General features: G+C 33.5%; 1 protein-coding gene across 2 annotated transcripts; it reads left to right on the top strand.

Moving 5' to 3' along the window:
* The first annotated feature begins 2,205 nt into the window (after window positions 1–2,205).
* Window positions 2,206–5,641, top strand: LOC140887657 (uncharacterized). Of its 2 annotated transcripts, XM_073295061.1 has the most exons (10): window positions 2,206–2,471; window positions 2,960–3,246; window positions 3,384–3,542; window positions 3,726–3,814; window positions 3,887–4,025; window positions 4,373–4,447; window positions 4,535–4,656; window positions 4,735–4,810; window positions 4,919–4,978; window positions 5,398–5,641. In XM_073295061.1, the coding sequence occupies exons 3-10, from the start codon at window positions 3,420–3,422 to the stop codon at window positions 5,536–5,538; spliced, it is 825 nt and encodes a 274-aa protein (XP_073151162.1). In that variant the 5' UTR covers window positions 2,206–2,471; window positions 2,960–3,246; window positions 3,384–3,419; the 3' UTR covers window positions 5,539–5,641. The 2 variants fall into 2 exon arrangements, with proteins under 2 accessions (XP_073151162.1, XP_073151161.1); XM_073295060.1 differs by lacking the exon at window positions 2,960–3,246 and having other exon boundaries at window positions 2,207–2,471.
* The last annotated feature ends 14,643 nt before the right edge of the window (window positions 5,642–20,284 follow it).

The following is a 20,284-nucleotide window of genomic DNA, read 5'->3' as shown; positions in this document are numbered from 1 at the left end:
GGTTTGGCCGGACCTGCCCCGCCAAAAATATATATTAATATATAAATATAAAATATATATGTATATACAGTAATGATCACCTGCACCCTAGGGTGCAAGATTTTTCGTGTGCGACCACTAAAACCCATTATCGGGTTTTAGTGTTTTTTTTTTACACTAAAATCCGGTACAGAAAAATCCTGCACCCTAGGGTGTAGGTGATCAAAATTATATGTATATATATATATATATATTAATAATATATAATTATATTTTTATATTAAATAATCAATACTTTATTCATAATTTGAGTTTATAATATTTTTGGGTTGAAATAATTTTAATATATCACGATATTTTTAATATAAAAATATATTATTATAAAATTTCTTTAGTTTTTAATTATTAATTAAATAAAAATAATACATTGTAACTTGTGAGAATATTTTTTGTCTTAAATATTGTCAATATAAATTTAATGCTTTTTTAATTAATTTTTTAACTTATTTAATTTTTTTATTTAATAAAATTTAAATTATATAAAATTTGGCGGGTCCAACGGGTCCAACCCGGATTGAACCCGCCAGGTTCACATGGCGGGGCGGGACGGGTCGGGTCCAAGGGGAGGCGGGGCTGGTCTCGGGTTTGCCCAAACCCGCCCCGCTGCCATTCCTGCATATAAATGACCCCCTTATAATCATGTTTATCATTTTAATAATGTAAACCGGAACTCGAGTTACTACATTCACACAAAAGACCTAATATCAATGGGGGTAAATTGCAAATATCACCCTTGTGAAATCCCGTGTTAGCTAATAACCCCCTGTGAAAAATTTTTAAGCTAATAACCCCTTGTGATTCTAGATTTGTAGCATACACACCCCTTCTGGCTAAAAAATGACGAAAATGCCCTTGACTTTTATGAACTATTTAATTTATCATTTATTTTATGTAAGGGTATTTTCGTCATTTTTTAGCTAAAAAGGGTGTATATGCTACAAATCTAGAATCACAGAGGGTTATTAGCTTAAAAAATTTTCACAGGGGGTTATTAGCTAACACGGGATTTCACAAGGGTGATATATGCAATTTCCCCTATCAATGGAGATCATTCAATCTTATTAACTCATGTTCTTCCTCTTATCTTCAAATGTGGAACTTTGGTTACATTCCCAACAGACAAGTTAGAAAATGTATTATATTGTTATTTATTTTTTAAAAAAATTAAAATCTGATTGAAATGTGAGATTCTAATTAAATTTCATCTCTAACTTTTCTCGTTGCATCCAAAAGCTTTGAAATTGCATTCTCGAATTGTAACAAGAAATTGAGAATAGTTGTTTTTTTTTTATGAATGCTTCCTTTTGCGTAATTGGTTCCAATGTTACTATATCATCTTCAACTTCATTATCAATGGAATCTTCAATTGCGCTAGCTGTAATTTCTTCTAAATTTTGTGTTTGTAAACACATCTATTTTCATCTGGAAAATACAGAATTTTTTTGTTAAATAATAAGAAAACTTATAGTGTTACGTCAATTTAATTATTATATATTAGTTTTATCGAAAATACACTCTTTAAAATAATAAATCATTAATTTATCGATTAATTAGTACCTCTATAAAATGATGCAATTTCATGGTCTCAATAATTTTTTTGACGGTCATGGTCTCAATATTATTAATTTATGGAAGAATAACTTTACTCGATTATGATATGTTTAATATGAAATTTATGATTTTTTTGTTATGAGTGAATATAAATTAATATATTTTAACTGACGATAATATTTTTTTTATTTATAAATATTATTAATATAAAGTTGGAAGTTAATTTGATGCTTTATTTATTTTAAAATGTTTTTTATTCCAACATTGTTGCCTAATCTAGAATTACAATCCAATAAACAAAGAGGGAAATATTATCTAATAAGAATATTTATGTTATTTACAACAACAAAAAAAAAAAAAACCATTTATTAATCACACAATACTTTAAAAATTTCGATTTTTACCCCTTATTTCAAAACTAAACACTTAGTTATAATCTATGAATTTAATAATTGTACAAAAGTATAATTTTTTGCAAACGTTCCAAATCCAAATAGATTTTCAAAATACAAGAGATTATCAATGCTTTAAATATCAAAATGAATAGAAACAAAAAAGAAAAAAAATTTAGTTTAAAACAAAAACTCTGTTACAGCTAATACAACCACCGAAGTTTTGACTCCGTGTGAAGGAAAACAATCGCGACAGAGAAGCCAAAAGGCAAGGGGGATAGAAGGAAAGTGACAAGCCTCGACAGGCATCCGCATTAACTACAGATTCACAAATATTCTTGCGACCAAAGACGGCTTAGACAAGCGTCAAAAACCCGCCTCCGTTACTTGGATGAATGAATAAAAATCTCCAGATAGTTCCTCCAAACCCGTATAAATAAAGGAAACCCACAAACCCATTTTCAGTCCCTTTTCTCCGATTGTCTTCTGGTATGCGTAGATTAAAAAGATATCTTCTTTTCTTTTCTTTCTTTTGATTCCGTCCTCTGGTCATGATTGCATGTTGTGATTTCTGATTCTTGCTTGAAGTTCTTTGATTTTTTATGTTGTTGCGGGGGCGTGTTCTTCTTTTGTTGTGATTAATGGGTTGCCTGAAAAGTATCTTGGTTGGGTTTTGTTTCTTTTGTCTGAATGAACCTTCTTCTGGAGATATGTGTAATCTGTAATAAGGATTTCATGAGTTTTATTTGTTTATGTTAGAAAATGATGTACTGTTTCAACAAGGTTGATGCTACCCTCGGGATTCTTGGTCTTGTTAACTTCAACAGATGCTTTATTTAGGTGGATGCATGATAGTTTCTGCAAATTTCATTTTTGTTTTTTTTCATAATTAAGGTTCTGTCCTGTATTGTGAGAGCTTTTGATGAGGATTCTGGTTTTGACCTACCTCTCATTTCTTGATTGTCTTTTTTTAGTAGAAAATGAACGAACGAAAAGGAGTGATTGAAGATGCTTTTCTTTGACATTTGTGGACTTTCCCTTGCTGGTCAAGCATCACTTTTCTTTCTCATTACATGGACTAAGATGCTCATGATTTCAACCATTTTCCATCATGATAAATTAGTAGCGCGAAATTAGGGACCTCTTTCATGGTTCTTAGTTGGGCAAAGAAAAGACCAGGACTCTTTCCGACCTTGAATGAGTTGTAATATTGAAACCAATTAAGATTTTCCGATGGAATATAACAACCAAATTTTAGGCTAAGGTCTATGGACAAGTGATTCTTGACTTATCTTTGGTTTTATTCTATGCTTTAGTATTGTTTTTGGTGCAAGGATGATGTTAGTTGGGAGCCAATTTTGAGGAAACCTTGACAATAAAGCAACTCTTGTGTTCAAGCAGGAACATATATTTACTCTGCCATTTTGAGAAACTAATATGGTGGTCAGATCTACCCAAAGGTCCCAAAGCATAGTTGAGCTGCTTCCACAGGACTATGTATTCACCGATCCCCTTGTTGTCTACTCTTCTGTCATCATTGGCATTATTGCTTGCAAAATGGTATGAACGCATAAGTCCTTTCCATGAATCAAATCTGAGTATTTTTAACTAATTGCGTTCATAGAATCATGTCCCTTTTTTGGTTAATGATCTCCTATTATCCTTGGCTCTAGAATAGTAGAATGTCCGAAATCGTTCATGGTTCTAATGGGTTGTTTTGTTTTATTATTTATTGATGTTTAGGTTTATGGTCTTAGCCGGCTGATTGGTGCAGTTTACTTCAAAAGCTATTCTGGCCTTTCAAAATCTCCACAAATTGAATGGAATAACCGGTGACCTTTAGCCTCTGAAATTCACCTCAATTTCTTTGCTTGAATTTTAAATTATGTTTCCCTATTTTGCAGCGCCATGTCGACACTTCATGCTGTATTTATTGCAACTGCATCGCTGTACTTTGTCTTCTGGTCAGATCTCTATTCTAATGACGAGGTTGTCGGTCCAATTACTCTTCGACGTTCGACACTGTCGTCATTTTCTTTGGGAGTGAGTATTACTTTTCAAGATATGAAAATTTCAGCGCATTAGTATGCTGAGTCCATATTTTTGTTTTTTGTTTTTTGAAGATTGCTGAGTCCATATTTATGAGAGGAGAAACATCCATTTCTGAAATATATCTATGACTGTCATGGGAGGTTAATGATTTGAACTTTATTATGCATGTTCATTGAGTTCCATGTTTCGGTGGGCTTGTGATATTTACAGTATTATTTGATGAACTGAAAAGAAAAAAGTTTGCACGCCAATGCCTTTAATCTCCAAAATTTATTGTTTACGAGATGCAATTTTAGACTTGAATATTCCGGGAATTCATTTGCATCTTTCTTTGAAAGGTTTCTACAGGTTATTTCCTTTCTGATATTGGCATGATATTTTGGTTATATCCTTCTTTAGGTGGGATGGAATATGTAAGTGCCTTTGCTTCTGTTAAGTACATTTATTAAGAATAGTCCACACGAAACTTTCAAAATTGGTAATGGTTTTCTATCATTCAGGTTATTCACCATCTTCTATCTGTAGCGGGTGTGAGCTACACCATGTTGACTGGTGAAGGACAGCTTTACACTTTCATGGTATTAATATCCGAGGCAACCACACCTTGGATCAATTTGAGATGGTAAAATTTCAGCTCTCCTGGGAAAGTTTGGTCTCATCTGCAATCATTTGATGTTCTTCAATTCTTTCTTTCGAGCAGGTATCTAGATGAAGCTGGAATGAAGAATTCCCGTGTATATCTTATGAATGGAATCGTAATATTCTTAGCATGGCTGGTAAGTGAAGCGACCAACCTTTTCTATTTTCCTTTTGTGGATCAATTTCATGTGCAAATCTTGTGTTGTCAGCATCTAAGCATGGTTTTTCAAACGCCATGTTCACAGGTTGCAAGAATTTTGTTGTTCGTTTACATATTTTATCACATGTATGTGCATCATGGCCAGGTAATTCCCCCAACTTCATAACATTTATAATGGCCTTTTTGATTTGTTTTTAATGCTTCTTTGTTAAATTGTTAGACTGTATTAATTAATGGTGCATTTGGATCGAGTCACTTGAAATCCATGATTTTTGCTTTTTCATCGATCAGATAACTTAAATGAAGAAAATTCAAATTGATCTCCTATTTATTTACACTAATGGATTTCAAATCACTCAACATTATATGAATTTGAAATCCATAGTAATAAATTATAGTGAAAATAAGCCGGAGATGGATTTGTGTTTTCTTTGATTAAGTTATCTGAACAATAAAAATGCATTCGAAATCATGTATTTCAAATGGCTCAATCCAAATGCACTTCGAGTGTCGTCATATAGGAAGGATTTCATTTGTGTTATCCTCCTTGTTGGAATACAACAGGTGATGCAAATGCATACAGCTGGAGTGGTGTTGGTGCATGCGGTTCCCTCTACTATAGCCGTGATGAATTTGGTATGGTTTGGGAAAATATTCAAAGGGTTGAAGAAAACTTTAGCAAGAGGGAAGAAGAAGAGCCAGTGAATAGGAATTGTGAATATAATTTTACTCAACAAATCTGTGAATAATTTGGAGAATCAAAAGAGAAAGAAGTTGAGATGATAAATAGTTTATTTCTTTATATGTTGAGATATTCACAAGATCTTTCATATATTGTACAGATTCAGACAAGGACTTGCACTCACTCCGTTGTTGTTGTTGTCCCTTTTTTTAACCCCAACCCCCACCCCCTTTGTGAGAGAGTTATTCATAAGACGGGTCAGTGATGTCCATTCCCATAATTTTCGTTCTCCTCGAGGTCCTGTGCCGTGTATCTGGAATTTGCAATAAAAAAAATAGAGGTTAAGCCTTTAAAGACTTAGTGATGGAATAAACTGGTTTTATATATTTATAACAAGACGAATGATATCAGTGCGATATTTCGATATGAGAGATGTCATGCATCAGTAATAATGTATCGGTACGAAGTATCTTGTCAAGTGAAATATAGTGACTGTTCAGGATTCTGAAGTGAATATGGTAGGTTAAAGAGGTTGCTCCCACCAACATTCTGTGTAGCACTTTTCTTAACGTACTCAAGATTCGTACAATCGATCGTTTACGAGTCAATGTGAACTCACATTATCAATGCGAACTCACATTTTCGGACCGAAGTCACATTGTTCAATAGACTAGCAATCCGGTACATAGACCGTTGTCCAGGCTCAATTCATTCAGTAGTCATTCAATCATTCTGTCAACAGTCGATCGGCAAACATTCCAAAGATTAAATATGCAGACCAATATGATCAATATAATGTGACATGCACAATATGACGCAATTTATATAAATAAATCATAGTTTATGAAATTTTACTGTAAAAAATGTCAAATAATAATATTGAAGGAATCGATAGTGAACCTCACCTCAATAACTTACTATTCCGAACCGGTCGATGAACTTAAGACAATGTAAATTCCTATAAACATAATTTGAGTGATTGGTTGGACTGAGAGTAGATGTTGAAACCTTTTATTTTTTTTATTTTAACAAAATAATTAAATAAAAATTCAAAGCACACGATAATAATGATAATATTTAATTTAAACACGTAATAATAAAATTTAAGCTTATATATAATTTAAATATGAAAGTCTAGTTGTAGGAACTAGGAAGTATTCTTATGACTAGGGGTGCAAACGAACCGAATCGAGCCGAATAATGTTAAAATTTTAAAGCTCAAATTCGGCTCGATATAAGTATATTTGAGTTCGAGCTCGATAATTTCAAATCTTTTGGCTCGAGTTCGGCTCGAAATGAAGTTCAAGTTCAAGTTCAGCTCGAAATATTCAAACCTATTCGTGAACTATTGTTCGAATATTATGGTTCAAAAAACTCGAAATGTTCGAAAAAGTTCGAAATTTATATATATTTATTATATAATTATATTATATTAATTAAATATTAAGGCTCGCGAACTATTCGCTGACTATCGAACAAAATAATTTTGGCTCGAGTTCGGCTCGTAAAAAAGTTCGAACATGTTCGAATTTGACTCGAGTTCGATAAGTTCGAATACGAATCAAATATTTATCGAACTGACACCCTACTTATAACACTTGTTCAGACAAAGTTTAACACTTGTCTTGACAACTTGTTGATGTCTAAACTAAGCAAGTGTTAATGTAAGGTTTTATACACATTTTTTTTATTTTTAATGTATTTTATTAATTTCTTTGAATATCTAATTTCAGCATTTCAAATCCGGTCCTCAAATTTCCTACGTGATGGAAAATTCTGAATCTTTCGGTCTATTTATATTTCTCATTTATTTCCTTTCAATTTTGGTTAACCACTCATCATTTTATGCATCAACATTATTGTAAAACGTGAACGAGTGAAACCAGAGAAATCATTCGATAGCCCAATCTCTTAATTCTTAAAATCTTTCAAGACCTTGATCCTTTTCCAAATAGTTGCTTGTTCGCGTGAGTCCCAAATGGTTGGAGAATGTCACGGAAATGTCTTGGATTTAGCTCTGATACGTTGTCCGTCTTCTTGGTTCTCCATTGCTTTCGAGCACCAGTATTGGGAAGGTTCCACCAATATTGCTTGTCCAGGAATCGATTGATATGAATAGTTAAATCTCGAAAGCATATCGATTCTAGAACTAAACATTCTTAAATCTTGAACTACTACCCCATCAAATCTTTCTTTCTAAAGAGTACGACATTAATATATTTGTATTGTCTATCTTAAAACCAAAAGTCATACAAATCTTAACGAATTTTCTCTATCACCCAAAATTTTGACATGACAAATCTGAGAGGAGCTTTGATACGGGATGATAATGAGTTGGATCTAAATTCGATCCCGCATTGAACCTGGTCCGACGTGCCAGGTTTAGACTCGGCCAAGCGGTCCAAATGCGGGTTCGGGGTGGGTCCCATGTTTGGCCGGACCCGCCGCGCCAAAAATATATATATTAAATATAAATATAAAATATATATGTATATATATTAATAATATATAATTATATTATTTATATTACATAATCAATACATTATTCTCAATTTGAGTTTATAATATTTTTGGATTTAAATAATTTTAATATATTATGACATTTTTAATATGAAAATATATTATTATGATTTTTATTTTGTTATTAATTATTAATTAAATAAAAAATGATATATTTTAACTTGTAAAATATTTTTTTTCCTAAATATTACTAATATAAATTTGAAAAATAAATTAAATGATGGTTTGTTAATTTTTTAACTTATTTAAATTTTTTTATTTAATATAATTTAAATTATATTTAATTTGGCGAGTCTAATGGGTCTAACCCGGATTAAACCCGCCGGGTCTACGGGGCGAGAAGGGTCTCGGGTTTTTCCAAACCCGTCCCGAACCCGACCCATTGTCGTCCCTACTGATACCACCTGTGTGCCCCGTCTTGCAATAAAATCAGTAAATTAATCTTACAATAGCGGAAGCATATACAATCCTTCACTTTATACAAAAGGTACCCAAAATATTAATACAATCACATAAACTCGTGTCATCAAGGTCGTGCTAAACCAAAATTGCTAAATTAGGGTTACAGGGGAATATATTTAATTGAAATATATTCCTTCGATTTGTGAGTATCCTTTGGCCCCCAATCTGGCTTTAAACTTGACTTTTCTTGCTGTTGTAGAGTCTTATTTGATCTTATAAATCCATTTACAGCCTAGGATCCTTTGTTGTTTTGGTTTATCAACCAATTCCCAAGTTTTATTGTAAAGAAGTGAATCAAGTTCTTCTTGCATTGCCAACTTCCACTGGTTCTTGTGTTTGCTTAGCATTGCATCCTTGTATGATGATGGTTCACCATACTCCAACTGATCTGCTGTACTTAAAGCATAAGAAACCAAATTTGCATCTGAGTATCTTATAGGTGGCCTTATTTCCCTTATTTGCCGATCTCTAGCAAGTTTATAAGAATCAAGGTTGGTTTCTGTTTGAGGTATGACAGTCTCTGTAAATTCCTCTTGTTCTGTGAGATGTTGAGGTTCAGTTTTATCCTTATCCTGTAACTCCACCTCAACTTGAGTATAATTAATCCTTACATTTTCTGTTTTAATTTTTGCCTTCCTCAGATTATATCCCATTATTGTTTCATCAAAAATGGCATCTCTTGAGTTGAAACACCTTGGTCCATTTTGTTCCAAATTCCAAAGTTTATAACCTTTCACTCCCTCTGGATATCCTATGAAGATACATTTTAGAGCGCTTGGTTCCAGCTTGTCTTGCTTGATATGTGCATACGCTAGACAACCAAATATCTTCAAGTTTGCTTAATCAGCTGTTGTTCCTTTCCAGAGTTCAAGAGGTGTTTTAAAATTCAGGCTACTGGAGGGACTTCTATTTATCAGGTAGGTAGCAATGGCTAGAGCTTTTCCCCAGAAAGTCTTTGGAAGGCCTGCATTCAATATTAAGCACCTTATCCTTTCCAGCAGTGTTCGATTCATTCTTTCTGCCACTCCATTTTGCTGGGGTGTTTAAGGTACTGTGTAGTGTCTTGATATTCCCCTGTGAGTACATAGATCTTTGAATTCCTTGGATAAGAACTCTAAGTCATTGTCTGTCCTTAGAAACTTAACTTTATGTCCTGATTTATTTTTTGTCATTTCAATCCATTCTTTGAATTTTCCAAAAGCTTCATCCTTTGTTTTGAGAAGATAAGTCCAAACCATCCTTGAGTAATCATCAATTATTGACATAAAGTATCGGCTGCCTCCATGAGTGTGTGTCTTGGAGGGACCCCAAAGATCTGAATGGATGTACTCTAAGTGTCTTGAGGCAGTGTGTTTTCCTTGACCAAACTTAACTCTCTTGGCTTTTCCTAAAATACAGTAATCAGAGATTTCAAGTCCTTGAAACTTGTCTCCACAGAAAAGTTCTTTCTTAGAAAGTTCCATCATTCCTTTTTCACTCAAGTGACCAAATCTCAAATGCCATAGGCTCGACTTATCTTGAGTTTCATGAATTAGGACTAAGCCACCTATTATTGTTTTAGCTTGAAGAACATACAAAGAGTTCACTCTTTTGCCTTTCATAACTACCAATGAACCTTTAGTCACCTTAATCATTCCAGCTTCAGATTTGAAAGAGTATCCATTTGATTCCAGTGTACCTAAAGAGATTAAATTTCTCTTTAATTCTGGCACAAATCTAACATCTTTAAGCAATCTGTTTGTCCCATTATGCATTTGCAACCTAATAGTTCCAATTCCCTTGACTTTACAAGACTTATCATTCCCAAGTAATACCATACCCTGATATGTTTCTGTCAATTGTTCAAACCAGGACTTTACTGGGCACATGTGATAGGTACATCCCGAGTCTAGTATCCAAGTGTTCTTCATATCATTTTCTGCCACTACTAGAACTTCTGCTGTGTCATATTCATCGGATGCCAGAGCCATTTCTCCCTTATCATTTTGTTTTTAAAACACCTTTTTCTTTCTTTCTGGACAATCCCTTTTAAAATGTCATTCCTTATGACAAGTGAAGCACTTATACCTGGTTTTAATCTTTGATCTTGGCCTGGTCTTAACTATCTTTGCACTCGTTTTTCTGCTCTACCTCTTACATTAAGTCCTTCTCCCAGAGACACTCCAGTGAGCTGAATCTTTCCTTGCAACTCTTTTGACTGAATGACTGATTGTACTTCTTCCAGAGAGATAGATTGATATCTTCCATACAACATATCATCCTTAAAATTTTCATAGGACTTTGGTAGAGCATTCAACAATATGAGAGCCTTGTTCTCATCATCAAGTTTCATTTCTACATTTTCCAAATCGTTCAAGATCTTGATAAACTCGTCAATATGGTCCTCAAGGCCTTTACCATCTGTATCTTAAATGAGTACAAACGTTGTTTCATGTATAGTCTATTTGCAAGGGACTTAGTCATATATATACTTTCCAACTTAAGCCACATAGCAGATGCTAATTTCTCCCTTGCCACTTCTCTTAACGGCTTGTCTCCCAAACATAGAATGATAGCACGTTGATCCTTTTCTAGCATGTCATCATTTTCTTGATCTTTCAAAGAAGTCGACATTTTCTCTTTAGTTTTCAGTGATTCTCCCAAACCCTGTTGAATCAGGATAGCCTTCATCTTGATTCTCCATAGGGCAAAGTCGTTCTTCTCGATAAACTTTTCGATATCGAATTTCATTGACCCGAAATATATTGTGTATGAGATTGTGTATATTCTCAATGTTATGTCAAGAATGAATCAAACCTGGTAATTATAGGCGAAACCTATAAGAGTCCTATCCCAATTGGAAGACCGAGAAGATATGCTTATTTTCTGAATTCAAACTTTCATCTTTATCAGAAATTATTTTCTTATTTGCTAGATATGCGGGTATCCACATGAAAAATAATATATATGAATAATATATATGATTTATCTTTCAAGGCCCAAATATTTATGTGTATATATATATATATATATATATATATATATATAAACAAATTTGTTTCTAGAATATGATTCGGTGAATTCTTTTATTTTAATTCAATGAAATTGTTAATGTTGTTGCATTTATTTTGTGAATTTATTTGTGATTTTCTATTCAATCCGCATTGTATATATTTAATTTTATGTGATTTTTTTTGGCAAGCGCAGTTTATGGAGTATTGGAGTTCAATTATTTTTTATTTTATTTTGTTATATTTTTATAATCATATATATGACAACTTTATAGTATTTGTTTTAAATTTATATAATATGATGTGAAATTATCTAAATGTGTATTGTATAATTCTAAAAATAAAATTATTATTTTTAATACAGTTTTTTTTTTATCGAAGTAACATATATAATTTATCACAATAGCAAAGCGATTCTGGAAGTCTAATGAAGTATGGGCAGAAACTAGGCATTGCATGCGACTTGACACGAAAGAGGTGTGTCTAAGGTTGATGAGCTATGTAATGCGCCACTTTAAAGGGCCATATGTTGCTGCAAGATTATCAACAGGCGAAGCAGGATCTGGAGTACTGCTCCCATCCTGGGGCATCTGTCTCTTCCCCGACTCAGTGGTAAGGGCCACCGGCTAGGCGCTACAGGCTAGACGTTGATGTAAGTGTCCAAGAAGAGCGTAAAATCTTTGGCATTGGTGGCATAGTGTGGAACCATGAGGGGAAATCGGTGGCAGCGTTTGGAAAATCTATATTGATGCCTGGATCAGTTGTTCTGGGGAGTTGATTGCGATTAAAGGACTCAAGCTAATTCAAGAAAAAAACATTCAAGCATATCCTTATTGCTTCCGATTCACTACTAACAGTGCCATAGCTAGCTAGTGATCTGAGTTATGTTGGTTTTTATGCCTCAGAAGTTAAATCTTTGATTTTGGATCCTGATATAGTGTCGTTTATTCGTGTTCCGAGATCCGTCAATGCTGTGGCACACTCCCTAGCGAGTTTTGCTTGTTTTTTTCCTATACTTTTTGTTAAGTGCCTGCAAGGGCGGGGCCAAAAATAAATTGAGTGACTCAAATTTTTGAAATATCAATGTATTTATAAAATTTATATAATATATCAAAAATAATAAATCAATATGAGCAGGGTTATAATTATTTTAGACTAAAAACATAAAGGATTTGTTTTTTTAAAAAAAACAAGATATATCTAGTTTGGGCCAAAGCAGGCCTGGGCTCCAGGCCAGGCCTGCCACCCTCCATACGCCCATAGGTGCATTAGAATTTTCAGAGTTTACTGGTCAATCTTATAATGACTTTCGTCAAAAAAAAAAAACAAAAAAAAACAAATATTTAGATACAGCAAGTTTCAGAAACCAAGGTCTTATTTTTGGTACAGTTGAGTATATAAAAATTGATAAAACATAACGTCTCAATAAACAAATTATGATAAATTTTTTCCACCTATCTAACTCGACCCAACTCATAAGAAAATATTAATTTTTTTATGTCAAAAATATTACTTTTCATTACAAATATGGATTGAGTCGATCCGTTTCAATGGATATAGATCCGTGAAACTATTTTACAAAAGACCTATTCTTTTTATTAAAATTAGCATGTTGTGGGGTTTTATGATTTCCCTTGCTAGGTAGAGCGATCGAACCATGACGCTTGAGCTGCTATGCGATTTAAAAGATTTGAGTTGCACCATTACCACCAGTTATAGCTTTTGGTCAAGTGGCAAACGCTCGATCCTATAATTGGTATCAGAACCAAGATCATGACTTCAATTGGATATTATTGTGATCTTTTAATGCCAAAATTCAAAGATTAGATATATCAATAATATTATCTCATAATATATTATTTGATATAGAATGTTGGATATATATATATATATATATATATATATATATATATATATATATATATATATATATATATCAAAGTGCATCCACAGTTTTGAGTGGAGTATAATTCTTGTCAGGACATACTAGTGTCCTATAAATATAGGTAGTCTCTAGTTGGCAGGCACATGAATAATACAAACACACACAATACAAACAACCAAATATTCTCTATGTGGTAATTCTTGGCGCATCGCCAGAATTTTCAAGGGTTTAAGATGTGAACATGATTTAAATATTCTAGTAATATTTCGACGATTGCAAAAAGAACAATTGTTCATGCGATTTGTTCGTGGAACTTGCTCGTTGATCGAGTCAGAGATCTAACAACCGTGTGCCTTATTTTTCGCTGAAAAAGTACACACAATTTATTGCTTTTGGACAATAGATTCTAACAGTGGTATCAGAGCCATCCTGACTCGATTTTGCAATTTTGAATCTTTTAATGTGATTATTTAATTCATGCTACCAATAATTATTCGACAAAACCCAATTCACCTGCTTTTAGTTTTGGATTGGGAGATTTCTCTAGTGCTTTAAATCAAATTCCTTCATATTCAGTTTCTTCGACAACTTACGAGTTATGGCATGCCAGAAAGCCCAATCTAGAGGGCCTGCGCTCGTAGGGGTCAGTCAATTTTGTTCACTCCAATTCTCACAAGTATGAGAAGTTGGGTCCTAGAGGCGTTAAACATATCTTTATAAGATATAGCGAGCAATCAAAGTGTTGTGTTATGTATGGTGAACATCCCGATGGAGGAATGACCGAAATTAAGCCCTGAGATGTAAATTTCCTCGAGGAGGATTTTTCCACCATAAGTGAAGTAAAAAAGGAACACTAAACTATATGAGTTAGTTGAACCCCAATGAGGCACCCCAATCTCTGGCGAGGATGAGTCCTCACCCATTCATCCAGTATTCGATGGATAAAGCGTTACAGACCCTAAATTCAGTGGGGGCATTAAACTGAAAGGGACTCTCATAATCTACAAATTCGAAAGAGCAAACGAGAACCAGTACCCCGTAGACGTTTTGAAATCTAAGGAGAATCTTTCATGTGTGCTTCTATAAATGATGAAGAGTAAGTCACTTACAAAGAGGTTGTTACTTCACCGAATGCAAAAGAGTGGATGGCTGCTATGAAATATGAAATTAGCTCAAGGGCTAAGAACCATGTTTAGGAGCTAGTTGATCTACCGCCAATACGTAAGATCATTGGAAACAAGCGGGTTCTCAAGGTCAAGCATAGAGCTGATGGATCAATTGATAAATACAAAGCTCGATTTGTGGCGAAGAGATATACCCAACAAGAAGTATAGATTATGCCATGACATTCTCACAAATGGTGAGATTTGTCTCGATCACCTCATTTTGTCCATATTCGCCCAACTAGATCTGGAATTATTACAGATGGACGTAAATACTACATTTTTCAATGGAGAACTAGAGTACTAAACGAGAAAATGTATATGGATCAACCCATGGGATTTCAGGAGAAAGGACATGAGCGCAAAGTGTGACTCTTAAAGCATTCCATTTATGGCCTGAAACAATCGTCTAGGAAATGGTATACTCGATTCCATCAATCTATCTCTTCGATATACATTACGATTATTGAAGAGGACCATTGCGTGTACGTCAAGAAAAGTAAGAATAATTTTCTTATACTCTCACTATATTATCTCTTTGCATTGTGTTATAATTATTATAGTCGCCCTGACATATATAGTGGCTAGGATGAGATCGGTCATGATCGATAGTGAAGTTTTGTCCAGACTTTATGTAAGCCTGTTTGATAGCCGAATGTAGAAACTACTAGAAGATGAGGGTCTCGCAGCACGCAGGTCAGGCGCTCTTGGTAGCAACTGAACTAAGGTTCGCATGATTTTTAGAGTGTGACATGCCTAAAATTGAATGGGAGCTCCATCATAGCTTGCATGCATACTGCATGTGCTCTTCTGAGACGACCAGAAATTGTGAATGACGAATGGTTCACTACTTCGCCATTGTGTGAGTGTAGTGACCCTAACTCGGATCTACTACTAATCAGAGATTAAAGCCTACTTAAGCATGCAATTAACAATAATCAGAGATACACTACAGAAACCAAATTAAATACTGAACCGACAGAATACAACCGGCAAACAAATTCCAAATGTACAACCCAAATGAAATAAATGAATATTTAATCCTAGCTACTACTCATGTAGCTCTGCAGCTGCTTGGTCACTACCTAATCCCAAGTCCTGCTGAAAAAAAATGCTTGCAACTGCCCCGTCGAATGGGGTGTTCAAAAAACACAAAAAATACTGGACGTGAGCATTAAAGCTCAATACGCTAGTACGGGTAAACATACAAATATGATACATGCAAAATACAATGTCTAGGTATCCATATCTATGATATACAAATCCAAACTGCTCAGACTGGCGCCTAGGATATGAGCAGTACCGACCGGAGAATCAAACCACTGGGTACATCCACTCACTCTTAACTGGAAGTGGATCTAAAATGTCCCTTGATCACTAGAGTCGGTGCAACCTGTCGGTCGGCAGGAACCTCAGTGTCACAACATTCAAACAAAAGTGCTTTGCGACCTTATACGGCTCATCTCAAGGAAACACAGACTCAATATGATATGCACATGCCGCATAATATATTAAAACAATAACATGCATCACATAAGCATGCAAACCCGCTGGCAATCTCAGTCAATACTTACGTACCTTACTAAGGCAGTCCTAGAAGCATTCATCTAGGTTCCAGGTCTATCATCCAGCACTACAATGCAAAATACTCATGCATCATCTATTATGCTTTAAAAGTCTTAACTAAGATACTACATACTCCCTAATATTTTTAAGGATCCAAAGTTATACATGCGTCCTTCGTCAGCCCGCTGATGGCGACAGTACCCAAAACTTGGACACAACTCCGCTATTATCCCCGTAGTGCTCCGCCACCCCTGGTCTTCAAATAAAACGCCTATAAAACCCCAAAACTGACTAAAAGAAGTTAGGAACGAGAGAGATAAGAGGGAAGTGACGAGAGAAAATGAGCCTCGGAACCATTTTTATAGACAACGATCGGAACCTCCGATCGCACGTTCGCAGCTTCCGATCCGATCGGAACCTCCGATCTCTCTTAGCCAATCACGTGTCCTTCCTTCTAGAGGCTAGCTGCCGACAGTCCGATCGAAGCTTCCGATCTCGATGATATCATTGCTTACATAATATTTAGGACAACTGGCATTTGGTGACGATCGGAGCTTCCGATCGCAGTTCGGAGCTTCCAATTAAACATACCGTGAGCTTTCAAAGTGGAACTATGGCTCCGATCTGTTCGGACCTTCTGAACCCTCTTCGGAGCTTCCGATCTACTTGAAGATCAAAGCTTTTACCGGAATAATTTTGATTGTTTTGGATCCATTTCTCAATTCCTTAAACCCATTTGAAAATCCCTTAATCATGTTTTACCTCTCTTAAAACATGATTACTTGATTAATTACGACTTAATTGTTAATTCTAGATTCGGGTTACTACAGTGATCCCTTACATTATTTTTTGCCCTTAGGGACTCTGGAGTAAGCTTGATGACACTACTTTAGCATGTATTTAATGGTCATGGTTGATTCGGCATGTCGGAACATGTCTAGAAAAGTGGTCAAGTCCAAGCTGATTGGCATGTGGACGAGAAAAAGTTTATTTGGTAACACACTGATATAATATGGCTCATAAGCATGTCGACTAAATCAAAAATCAAGGTTCGATATAGTCATGAGCACATTTATATAAATAATCTCGAGAGTGTCAAGTATGCTCTAATATTGAGGGATCAGAGATTTTTGATTAGGTGTGGTTACGTAACTTGGGGTACGCAGCGAGTTCTTGAGTTAAAAGGTTATGTTAGTTTGGTGATGACTAAATATAATGCTGCTCATAGGTTCTTTTACTCGCTCGGTCGCACGCTTTATTCTTTGTATGAAATAATGTGCCAATATAATACAAGAGAGTGTGTTGAAGCGAGTGATAGTCACTTAGTCAAAATGTATATGAGTGGAAGTTATTAGATATTATTGTGATTTTTTAATGTGTTTGATATTTTAATTATATCACAATTCAAAGATTAGATATATCAATAATATTATCTCATAATATATTATTTGATATAAAATATTTGATATATCAAAGAGAATCTACAGTTTTAGGTGGACTAGAATTCTAGTCAGGACATACTAGTGTCCTATAAATATAGTTAGTCCCTAGTTGACAGACACATGAATAATACAGACACATAAAATACACACAACCAAATATTTTCTATGTTGTAATTCTTGGAGAATCGTCAGAATTTTCAAGGGTTTTAGGTGTGTACGTGATCGAAATATTCTAGCAATATTTCGACGACCGCAAAAGGAACAAATCACTGTTCGTGGTATTTGTTTGTGGAACTTGCTAGTAGATCGAGTCAGAGATCCAACAACCGTGTGTCTTATTTTATGCTGAAAAGGTACTCACAATTTATTGCTTTTGGAGAATAGATTCTAACAATTTTGATTCTCATTGAGTGCAAGGAGTGCAATTATTGGGAGAGAGATTTTTAGGATACAATAATTGTCATTGCTAGGTAGATTGATCGAACCATGCCGTTTGAGCTGCTGTGCGGTTAATATTTGAGTTGCACTATTACCACCAGCTATAAATTTTGGTAAAACGATAAGAGTTCGGTCCTACACACATTCAGCATCCAACAAATAAAAAGTGTTAATAAAATATTGAAAAAAAAAACATTAATCATATATAAATCAATTTGAATTAATAACATTAAAACAAAATTTAGGACCAAGCGATTGTCGTTTATCAAAATCTATGATCTATGTTAATGGTACAACTCAAATCTTTTAAAATGTACATTATGGATAATTATTGCATGCAAAGATCTCCATCTCAATAATTGAACTTATTACAATCAAAAGATCTTCATCTCAATAATTGAACCTATTATAATCAATGAGAATCGAATATGGACCTTGACTCTTGATACCAATTATAGAAGAAATATGGCTAGATAAAGTAAGTACAAATCATTGTTGGTTATAAAACATAGAAAAGACGATATATGTTTTAAAAATACTATTATTATTCTACTTTTTACTTGAAATAATGCATAGTAAAAAAATGTATAATTTATCACTTTTTTTTTCTTTTGTTGAAGTAATCAAACCATATGAACAAATGCAGATATTTAATAGATATAGCTAATATTTGATTAATTCATTAGATATTTTTTTAAAAAAAAGTTCTATAAAAAAATTATTATGAATATAACCCAATTAGTATAATCTAACTAGTAAGTACGACGTACGTTGCACGTGTTATACGATCTGAAAAGGCAAAATTTATAAGAAGTTAAGGGAAATTAAATATTTATGTAGATTTATTCGGAGAAGCAAAATTTTCATTGTTCATTGAAGCTTGAATAAAAGAAACATGGTGTTCATTCTAAATTCTCGATATTAAAAAGAATTATTAATTCTTCTGCCACTTAATTTTCACTTTTTGGCCATAACTATGTTGTTTTTTTGTTTGAGTTTCTTAATTCTTCCATTAAAATCACCAATATTCTCATCATATTGAATCTTTGTGATAACTTTTTTGGAGATGACTGACTTTGATTCTATTTATGAGATTTTGTCGTTTTGTTTGCGTTTGTTCTTCTCTTATCACCAGTTTGTATTTTATTGATGTTATTAGTATTTCGTTTCTTATTATCTGTAACGTTTATTTTTAACTGTTCTGGTTTCTCGAAACTGTATCCAATTATTTTTAGTGTCCCATTCTTATATGAGATGGAATTGTCTAATTTGAAAAGAAACTTGTGATATTATTTTATTGGGTGATAAAATATGTTTATTTGCTCCAATGTACATGGTTGCTACAATAAAAAATACGTAATTATTTGAAATACTATAAGATAAATATAGAAATATTGGAATAAATTTTTTAAATTAACTTACATATTGTTTGTGTCGATATATTTCTCAATTGAACAACCAATTAATGAAACTGCTACGTCTCTTCAAACAATGTCACTTAATTTGGATGTTTCACTTTGATCTTGGACGCTTATTGTTATCGATACCTGAAAAATCAATTGTGAGAATGTATACACAAAATAATTAAAATTTTTTGATTAAGAATCTATATATAGTTTAACATAGGTGAGTACCTTATGACGCCTTTTATATTGATCTTAACACAATTTTCGCAATTAAATCCACCAAAAGTTTTGATAACGTCTTTGTAACAATTACTACAAGCCTTGTAACACGACAATGCTTTATTTTCAATTTAATTTATGTTTTCCTTGATTTAATTATACTTGTCCTATATGAAGGTTAACTGATCATTGTGAACATGTCGAATTATTTTATATTATTCATTTCAATATAGGAATTTTGATTACTTTTAATTATTTTGTAGATTTTAAAAATTCACGGGTATTCAATTCAAATTTTTGTATTCTCTATAAAAGCCTAACAGTATTCAAAATAGACTTTCCTAGAGTTTTAAAAAGTCAATTGATATTCGACCTTAACTTTTAAAATTTTTACAAAAGTCTACCAGTAGTATTCAAAATTTCAATAAACTTGTAACAAATTCATTGAATTCATTAACTTAAAAACATTAATGCATAAATTAAAACTATAAATTATCAATAATTTTTTTTGATCAAACCCAAACATTTGGATTGATTTTTAAAACTCATAATTCACGTACAAATTTTTTCTTTGATCTCTTTCTCTTTCTCTTTCTCTTTCTCTTTCTCCTCTCCTTTCTATCTCACTCTATCTTATCTTCAAAATGTATTTTTATATTTTCACTATTTAAATATTAT

The sequence above is a fragment of the Henckelia pumila genome, chromosome 3, assembly GCF_033568475.1.
Source record: "Henckelia pumila isolate YLH828 chromosome 3, ASM3356847v2, whole genome shotgun sequence".
Classification (NCBI taxonomy): Eukaryota; Viridiplantae; Streptophyta; class Magnoliopsida; order Lamiales; family Gesneriaceae; genus Henckelia; species Henckelia pumila.
Note: the sequence above shows the minus strand (reverse complement) of the source record. Positions and strands in the feature narration are given on the sequence as shown.